General features: G+C 39.6%; 1 protein-coding gene across 1 annotated transcript; it reads right to left on the bottom strand.

Moving 5' to 3' along the window:
* Positions 1-4,467: 4,467 nt before the first annotated feature.
* On the bottom strand, positions 4,468-4,863 carry LOC121999432 (F-box protein PP2-A13-like). Its single transcript, XM_042554117.1, has one exon. The coding sequence runs from the start codon at positions 4,861-4,863 to the stop codon at positions 4,468-4,470; it is 396 nt and encodes a 131-aa protein (XP_042410051.1).
* Positions 4,864-10,333: the final 5,470 nt, after the last annotated feature.

Genomic DNA, 10,333 nt, shown 5'->3' with positions numbered 1-10,333 from the left:
AATTATAAAATGAATTTTTAAGTTTAAAAACTAAGTTTAATTTTAAAATAAAATATTTTAAGTTTAAAAGATTTTTAAATGAATGTTTAAGTTGTTAAAAAATAAGTTTAAATTTTAAAATGAATTTTTCAGTTTTTTTAACAAAATAAGTTTAATTTTAAGAGAAATTTTTTAAGTTTAAATGATTTTTAAATGAATTTTTAAGTTTAAAAAAAAAATAAGTTAAATTTCAAAAGAAAATTTTTAAGTTTAAAAGATTTTTAAATGAATTTTTAAGTTTTAAAAAATAATTTAATTTAATATTTTAATTTTAATTTAATTTAATATTTTAATTGAGTCTTTAGTCATCTTACTCGCTCTATGTTTTCAATCTGGAAATCCTATAATTTTGTGAGATGAATTAGGTTCAAATTCAAGGTTTGGTTTAAACTTTGTGTTAGATTCAGGTTTAGCTTTGGGTTCAATAGATAGACATTCTCTGAATAAACTTCCGGGCTATGGTGAGTCACTTGGACATCATTAGAGTAACCATGCCTTCGCGGTTTTCCAAATAGTCCTATCCACTGGACTTAGTATAAAACCTTGGTCTAACTATTAGGATCCATAAAGGGTAGCTTTGGTCAGTTCCACTTAGCCAAATGCACCAGGTCGAAGCCATATCTTCCTAGACATGCATAGACTAAGCTTCCCTAACGTACTATCATCCAAAATTTTACCAGTATCATTTTTCAAGTTAAACTTGAATCCCTTTCTAATTAGTTCTTAAGTACCCTGCCAAGTAGATTAGTTTGAGTTATCCTTCCGGGTAGGTTAGTTTTGGAGGTGCCAGCTATTCTGGAGTCTCCCCCTGAATTATTGCCTTTTATTTTTAGTTTTTAATTCTTATTTTATGTCTGTTTCTTTTATAGTTATATTTCACTTCATGATATTCTAAATTTTGGTGGGTTTTAAAATGTTTAGTTTTTGAATTTGTTGATTTAGATTTGTATTTAGGTTTTTGATTTGAATTATATGATTTTATATAGTATATTTTTTCTTTAGGTATTTAGTATTGGTTACGTCCTACTTGCGTGGTTAAGCACGCTTTCGGAACCCAAGGTTTTCTTGTTGGTTTGTGTTGGGTTATTAATGAATTAAATGTCTTATTTGAACTTGACTTATAGCCAAGTCTGGTTTTATTGTAAATTGCTTTTTGGTTATTTAAGATTAGATCTAAGTTCTTAGATCTTGTTGTGAATTTTTCTAACATATCTTTTAATTTGTTAATTTCTAATTTTAGTGTCAAATTTTCCTCCTCAAGTGTTAGATCTTGAGTTGGATTATTATTTGTGATTTGTTCCTTGAGATTTTGATTCTCCTCAAGGAGCAATTTGTTTTCATTTTCTAATTTAACTAATTTACTATTTATACAAGAAATAATTTTAAAGAACTTTCTATTTAACTTTAGGTATACCTCTTCGGGACCTTCGAAAACGAGTACGGACTTGTGGCTCAATTCGGGTTCGGACCCGTCTTCCGATTCGCCCTCCGACTCTGCTTTGCGGGCCATCAATGTGAGGTAACTCTGGTTCTTATGATCTTCCTCCGATTCTTCCGAAGACGAGTCGTCCCACGTTGCTTTGAGGGTCTTCTTTGTAACGACACAATTTTCCCTATTTCAAGTTCTAAAAGTCCATAAAAATATTTGGAAATACTTTTAAAATATTCTAGAGATTTTAAGAAATTTTTAGAGTATTATTACGTAATTTTTGGAGGTCGTTTAGTATGTTTACAAAAAGAAGGAAGTTTTGACAAAAAAATCGTTGAAGGTGAGACTTGAACCCCAGACCCCCGGTCGAACCCGACCATAACTGAACCAGCCAGCCAACTGGTCTGTGGGAGTTTTGTTAAATAAATACGGAACAAAATATAGTTAAGCTGTAGTTGGAACCAGAAATAACTTAAGGGATAAGTTGATGTTTTCTAATCCCGAAACCTAATTTCTCCTTCTCACTCGCGATGGCGTCTCCTCTTCTCAAGCAAGATCACAGCCGCAGCTAGGGTTCCTCCCTTCAGGCGCCGGCGAGATTTTTTCGGTGGGTCTTCACCTGTGCGTGACCACCTCGGCGAGGGGAGCTCGGAAACACAAAAAAAAAGAGTTGCCGAGAGGTTCCGCCCGAACCCTAAAAGCCTTCTTCCTCTCCTTCGGTTGTAAGTCCAAGAAAACAAGGGGTAAGTACTACTCACCTGTGGTAGGAGTTGCTCCAAACTTTGGATTTCGTTCCTTGCTTCTGGATCTTGCTGTGCCGAGTAGAAGAGCATGTTAGGGTTGCGTTGTTGAGTTAATTTGTTGTGTTAAAGGTTGCTGTACTGAATTTGCCATCTTAGGGCAATAGATTTTCGGATTTTTATGCTAGGCTTTCCTTTTAAATCAACTAGGGTTGTTGTGTTGAAATTTCTATGTGAGTTTCCTTGTAGAAGTTGCTGTGCCGAATTTGCCATGCTAAGTGCTGTACCGAGAGTTTCTTGCTTGAGTTGCTGTTGAACAGGACTTTAAGCTAGGGTTTTCCCTTTTATTCCTTACCTTCTGTAGCATAACTATTAAGCATGCTAGTTTATTGTTCGAGTTTAATTGTGTAGAAGGAGTTTAGCTCTTAAATGTTGTGTCCGTGTATGTCTACTTGCTGCTCATAAATTCCAGCAAGTTTGCTTTCCTTTTGGCCGTGCAAATGGGCATAAACAACCCTTAATTATTAGTATGCAGTTCTGTTTTTGCTTGCTACCTCCATGAACATGAACAACCCTGCACGGTTTAGTTTTCCTTGCCACTTAATGAGCATGCACAATTTAGTATACTAGTATGTTTGGATAGATTGTTTATTGCTGTTTTTAAAGGCAAGAACAACCTTGTTATAACAATTCAGAGTTAGCTTACTTTGCTACCCTATCCAGCATTTTAGTGATTGATTTTGCTCTATTTTATAGCATGATTAGTAAGTTCAAAGTTATTTTCTTTTGCTCTATTTTATAGCATGATTAGTAAGCTCAAAGTTGCTTTCTTTTGCTCTATTTTATAGCATGATTAGTAAGTTCAAAGTTGCTTTCTTTTGCTTTATTTTATAGCATGCTTAGAAAGTTCAAATTTTCTTTCTTTTGCTTTATTTTATAGCATGTTTAGAGAGTTCAGATTTGCTTTCCTTTGCTTTGTTTTATAATATGCTTAGAGAGTTCAGATCTTCTTCCCTTGTGTTAATTTTATATAGCATGCTTGGTTAGTTGTAATCCTATACTTGTTAGATATATCTACAGGATTCTAATAAGCTCTAATAAAGAAGTATGAGAAGTATGAGTAAAGAAAAGACTAGAGTCTAGTTAAAAAGAGATAACAAGTAAATTAAAGTAAGAGGCTAGTACCCGACTTCCAAGGTTGTCATTAAACAAATCCAGGTGACTAATTTCAAGGTCTTGACCCTGGTAAGACCAAGGTCTTTACCTCATAGGACTAGAGGCTCGCTACCTCAGTCACTATTAGAGAGCGCGCAAAACAAAGATGGTACTAAGCCTGGGCCCAAAGAAGAAGAAAAGAAAAGAAAGAAAAGAAGAAGAAAATAAAAGAGAAATTAAAAGATTAATTTCTGGTATAAAGATATAAGAAAATGAAACAAGTATTATGCTTAGAATCAATAGAAGTTAGTTTTTTTTAATTCTGAGCCTACAATAGTAGTTTCATTATTTTCCTATCAGTTAGTGAGCGTGTTTAGTATTCAGTTTTATTTCTGTATACCATGAGTACATGCAGTTTTGCTTTTAGCATTTCAGTTTTAGTATTGTTGCATTCTTTTTATGCACTTCGAGTTTTTGTGAGATAGATTAGTACTTACTAAGCGTTTCACTTATAGTTTTATTTTTCCTTCTACTGCAGATAAAGGAAAAGCTAAGATATGAAAGGGAGGCAACAGGGTGGTGGTGGTTATGAAGGTGTGTGATGACTGGACTATGGAGAGATCCAGAGTTTGCTAGCAAACCTTCAGGACCTATCTGTTTAGAGTTTATGTTTTAGTTCTCTTCTTAAATACTATTATGAAGTTTTGTAAGATTGTGATTGAGTTTGATTCGTATTTGTAGCTTATCATGTCCTACTCTTGGGGCGCGTTTGGTTCGGGGTTATCTTTGATAACCTTGGTTATCTATCCAAGGTTATCAACAAAACCTTTGTTTGGTTTAAGTAATCAACAATTCCGAAGTTATAATGCATGCCTGACACGTCAGCAATTTAGGCATCCAACCCGGAATCAGAAAACCTCAGGAAAACGAGGTTTTTCTTGATTCCGGGGTTAATAATTTTTTTAAGACAAAATTAACCTCCAATTTTTATCGATTGTGACAAAAATAACCCTACAAGTTTATCAAATAACAATTTGCCACCGACGCTAGAAAACCCAAACTAAAACCCATCCGTGTTTGCGTGTTCCCTGCCTCACAGAAATCCTAGCGCGACGGCGATCGCCCTTGCGGCCGAATCCAGGAATTTGGATTTAGCGAATAAGGAGACGAGGATACCTTGGCGCCGCCATCAAAGGGATTCGGCTGGCACAATCGCGCATAGATCTCCTTCTTGCAAAGACGTGCCCTGGCCGTCTCATCCATCGCCTTCCCCATCAAGTACGCGTAGTTCTTCGGCAGCTTCGTCTCCCACACGACTCCCGCCGAAGCCGCCCCTCGGAAAGCCCGGCTGAGCCGCGCGGCGCAGCAGACCTCCGGCGGATCAAGGTGCAGCCGCACCTCCGCGATGCAGCTCTCGGGCAAGTCCCCGAGGCCCGCGCCGAGTTCGGCGCCGCTGCCGGCGTGTTCCGCCCTAACGATGCTCGAAATCCACGACCCCATCCCCGGCAGCCAATGACACCACAACGCACCGGAGCAAGGAAGAAAGAGGCATCCACACCGGAATCGATTCCAGCTCGCTCGCTCGCTCGCTCGCTCGATCAGGCAGCCGTCGCACTCCACGGATCGATTCGATGCTTTGCTTGAAGACGAGGGCAAGGAATCCAAAAAAGGATTATATATATATATATATATATATATATATATATATATATAAACAGATCGATTCGAAACAGATTTTCGTGGTCCAACTAATAAATCCTATTTAACGCCGACGTGGATCCTGGTCAGCAACGCTTATCTAAAGGATAATAATAAAATGGGGTAATAATAAACCTTCCAAAACTCTCCTTTCCTTTTATTAAATCAAGGAAGCCTAGCCTGATATGATAAAATATTAAATCAAGGGTAATAATAAAAATAAGATTTTATATGGTAAAATATTAAATCAAGGGTAATAATAAAAACGTTTCATTCCAGGGTATGGTAAAATCACTATTAATAATATAATATTATCATTATTAAATCAAGGGTAATATGGTAAAATATTACATTAGGTTATGTACTAAAACCTTCAAACAAACGAGATTTTACTAGATTACCTAAATTGAACCAAACAACCAATGGTTATGTTTCATTCCCTATAACCTTGGTTATGTGATTACTTGGTAATCACATAACTAAGGTAATATACCATAACTTGAACCAAACGCGCCCTTGGAGTTATGTTTAGTTCTTATTGCTAGACTAGTTTTCGTTGATTATAGGGTGATTTTATTACAGCGTGGTTGTGAAAAAATGTGTTCCAGCCGCCTGTGGCTGCGTATATATTGTTTGTATTATGGATTTGGTCACTGGTACAGGGGAGACTCTGCCGAAATTTTTCGGAAGGAATTCCTCTGGGCTGTGATAAATCTAAGTGTCGCTAATAATAGCATAAGTGACACTAGTGAGTAGAGTAGTAGTTAGGTAACGATCACCCTTAGAAAGTAGTAGTAAGAAGGGTGGTCGTTACAGTTGGTATCAGAGCAGCATTCCATTCTCCAGCATCACACACACATCAGCATCAGCCTTGCCGTCTCCAAGTAAGAAAATATTTAAATTCTTTCTTTATTCTGCTTTCCTTATTATTAACTTTAGAACAGAGTAATTGCTTATGAGTACTTAAGTAAGATAGAAGTTATTGTTTCTCCTTTCTTGATCCATATATATGTATGTTTAGGAAGGATAGAGAAGATAGCAAGTCTCTTTCTTTGCATAATTAGATGGCAAGAAGAGAACATCCCCGTACCGTTCATACTGAGAACCAAGATCAGGAGAACGAAGAGCCCAGAACCCCTGGGCCTATTCTCTCTGAAGTTGTTGCTCAACTTCAGAGACAAGTAGCGAGCAACAGCAAGTGATTGCCAATCTAATGGCCAATCAGAAGCTAGCTCCTCCCACTCCCCCAACCATTAATGTGGAGACTCCAGGGGTGACTGAAGTCCTATCAGTTGCCCTGGAAGTCGCCACAACGCCTAGAAGACAAGAAGCATACCTCATCCAGTGGCTGAAACTGAAACCAGAAAGCTGAGCCCTAGGGTGCCCAGGCTTGGTTCAAGACACTTGAGAGCAAATGGAGCTTCTTGACTGACCAGAAGTCGAGAAGGGTAAGTGTGCCTCTTTCTGCCTATTTGGAGGTGCTTGTATGTGGTGGGAGCGAGTTAAGAGTAAGAGAGCAGTCAACCAGATGAGCTGGGTTGACTTCGAGACAGAGTTTTTACGAAGAAGTCTTCCGTCAACGGGTCATCAATAAACAGTATGAGGAGCTTATGGAATTCAGACAAGGTGACCTACCAGTAGAAGAAGCGGTTAAAAGATTTAACAGGCTAGCTCACCTTTGCCTATAGTTAGTAAGTACAGTGATAGAACGAGTCAGACTGATGCTCCTAACGCTGAGACCAGAAATAACACCTAATGTGAGTAGTGAAACTCACGGACCATAGATTGGTGAAGAGCTGGTCAGCAGGGCATTAGTGAGCACTATCTGAACAACAACAAGGCACAACAAACACAACACAAGCCCGTCAAGATAGAAGACAAGACAGTGGGGAAACAGAGAACCCAGTCAAGTAATCAGAACTGGAAGGACAAAGATAACAAGAAAGATTCAAGCAGGAAGATGTTCGGGTAGTCTGTGAGTATCCAAAGGTATTTCCAGAAGGGCTACCTGGGCTACCTCCCGACAGAGAAGTGGAGTTTGAAATTGAGTTGGTTCCTGGAACCGGTCCAATTTCAAAAGCTCCGTATCGCATGTCTCCAGCAGAACTGAAAGAGTTACAAGCACAACTACAGGAGTACTTGACAAAGGCTCCATTCGCCCTAGTCACTCACCTTGGGGAGCTCCTGTGTTGATTGTCAAGAAGAAAGATGGATCTATGCGGATGTGCATAGATTACAGGGCTCTGAATCAAGTGACGATCAAGAACAAGTACCCCCTTCTCAGGATCGACGACTTATTTGATCAGTTGAGAGGGGTAACAGTGTTATCAAAGATAGACCTGCGCTCTGGGTACCATCAGTTGAAAGTGAAAGAAAAGGATATACCTAGAACGACTTTCAGGACCAGATACGAACACTACAAGTTTGTAGTCATGCCTTTTGGTGCGACTAATGCACCAGCGGTCTTCATAGACTTGATGAACAGAGTGTTCAGAGAATACCTTGACAAATTTGTTATTGTGTTCATCGACGACATTCTAGTCTATTCAAGGACTCCAGAGGAGCATGACACGCACTTGAGAATAGTACTATATGCCAAATTCTCAAAGTACGAGTTTTGGTTAGATCAGGTGGCATTTCTAGGTCACATAATTTCTAAAGAAGGCATCCAAGTGGATCCAGCCAAAATAGAAGCAGTCAACAACTGGAGCAGACCCAAGAACGCCAGGGAGATCAGAAGCTTCCTTGGTTTAGCTGGGTACTACAGGAAATTCGTGGAGGACTTTTCCAGGATAGCCTCTCCACTAACAGCCCTCACCAGGAAGAACAAGAAGTTTGAATGGTCAGATAAATGTGAGCAGAGTTTCCAAGAACTCAAGAAGAGACTGACTAGTGCTCCTATCCTGACAGTTCCAGAGAGTAACAAGAATTTTGACATCTACAGTGATGCTTCCAAGATGGGCTTAGGAGCTGTACTCATGCAAGAAGGAAAAGTCATAGCCTAAGCTTCCAGACAACTCAAAGATTATGAAAAGAACTATCCCACTCATGATCTTGAGCTAGCAGCTATGGTTTTTGCACTGAAACTCTGGCGACATTATTTGTATGGAGTTCAGTGTAGAATCTTCACAGATCATCAGAGTCTTAAGTACTTCTTCACTCAGAATGACTTAAACATGAGACAGCGCAGGTGGATGGAGTTGGTCAAAGATTACGACTGCGAAATCCTCTACCACCCAGGCAAAGCTAACAAAGTGGCAGATGCACTAAGCAGAAAGTCCAGTGCATCCCTGATGTCTCTGTCATCATTAGCCCTGCCACTACAGAAGGAGTTGTCAGATTTTGGACTTGAAATTATTTATGGACAGCTCTCCGCATTGACCTTAGAGTCTACCTTGCTTGAGGACATACAGAGAAAGCAAAGTGAAGATCCAGACATTCAGAAGATCAAGCAAGGGATACAGAAAGAAGATAAATCAGAGTTTCGAGTAACAGATAGCGGGATTCTTTATCAGGGAAGTCACATTTGTGTGCCCAATGATGAAGAACTGAGAAAGAAGATTTTAAAAGAAGTTCATAGCACACCATACTCCATGCATCCTGGTTCTACCAAGATGTACCAAGACGTGAAACAAAGGTTCTGGTGGTCCGGACTCAAAGGAGGCGTTGCTAAATATGTCAGTACCTGCCTGACATGCCAGAGAGTCAAAGCAGAACACCAGAGGCCAGGAGGAGTTTTTCAGCCTCTTCCAATACCAGAGTGGAAGTGAGAAGACATATCCATGAACTTCATAATCGGTTTTCCAAGAACTACAAACGGATATGACGCAATATGGGTAGTAGTGGACAGATTGACTAAGTCAACTCATTTCCTAGCCATCAAGGTATCCCACTCCATAGAGCAGTTGACACAACTATACGTTAAGGAGGTGATCAGACTTCATGGAGTTCCTAAATCTATCGTTTCTGATAGAGATGGGCGCTTCACCTCACACTTTTGGGAGTGCGTTCAGAATGCACTATACACCAAACTCAAGTTCAGCACAGCTTTCCATCCACAGTCTGGGACAGACAGAGCGAGTGAATCAGATTTTAGAAGATATGCTCAGAGCTTATGCGCTGGATTTCAAGTGAAGTTGGTGCAAGTATTTATGCTTAGCTGAATTCGCCTACAACAATAGCTATCAGGCCACCATCAAGATGGCACCTTATGAGGCACTGTATGGCAGGAAATGCATATCACCCATTTGCTGGCAAGAAGCAGGTGTGAGAAAAGAAATGGAAGTAGAACTGGGTGTTCAGACAGAGCTAATAGATGAGACTACCCAGGCGATCCAGAAAATCAGACAGAGAATTGAGACTGCCCAGAGCAGACAGAAGAGTTATGCTGACACACGCCGTAGGCCATTGGAATTCCTAGGGGATTCAGTCTTCCTCAAGGTCGCTCCTATGAAGGGAGTGATGAGATTTGGCAAGAAGGGCAAGTTAAGCCCTCGCTATGTAGGACCTTACCTGATCATAGAGAGGATTGGAAAAGTAGCTTACAAGCTGGACTTACCACAAGACATGTCAGCAATACATAATGTATTTCATGTCTCCATGCTAAAGAAGTGTCTCCACGACCCGAGCCAAGTGATTCAGCCTCAGTCAGTGCAGATCCAAGAGGATCTTAGTTATGAGAGCAGACCTACACAGATAGTGGACAGAGCAGTTAAGAGATTAAGAAATTAAGAAGTACCACTAGTGAAGGTCATCTGGCAGAACCAGAAGCATGAGGAAGTCACTTGGGAGCGGGAGGACAGTATGAGACAGAAGTATCCAGAGCTATTCTAAGTTCTAGGACGAACTTTTTATAAGGTATGGGGGATTGTAACGACCCAATTTTCCCTATTTCAAGTTCTAAAAGTCCATAAAAATATTTGGAAACACTTTTAAAATATTCTAGAGATTTTTAGGAATTTTTAGAGTATTTTTACGTAATTTTTGGAGGTTGTTTAGTATGTTTACAAAAAGAAAGAAGTTTTGACAAAAAAATCGTTGAAGGTGAGACTTGAACCCCAGACCCCCGGTCAAACCCGACCGTAACTGAACCAGCCAGCCAACTGGTCTGCGGGAGTTTTGTTAAATAAATACAGAACAAAATATAGTTAAGCTGTAGTTGGAACCGGAAATAACTTAAGGGATAAGTTGATGTTTTCTAATCCCGAAACCTAATTTCTCCTTCTCCCTCGCGACGGCGTCTCCTCTTCTCGGGCAAGATCGCAGCCGCAGC

This window comes from Zingiber officinale, chromosome 7A, assembly GCF_018446385.1.
Source record: "Zingiber officinale cultivar Zhangliang chromosome 7A, Zo_v1.1, whole genome shotgun sequence".
Taxonomy (NCBI): domain Eukaryota; kingdom Viridiplantae; phylum Streptophyta; class Magnoliopsida; order Zingiberales; family Zingiberaceae; genus Zingiber; species Zingiber officinale.
The sequence above is the reverse complement of the archived record's forward strand: the minus strand, read 5'-3'. Positions and strand labels throughout refer to the sequence as shown.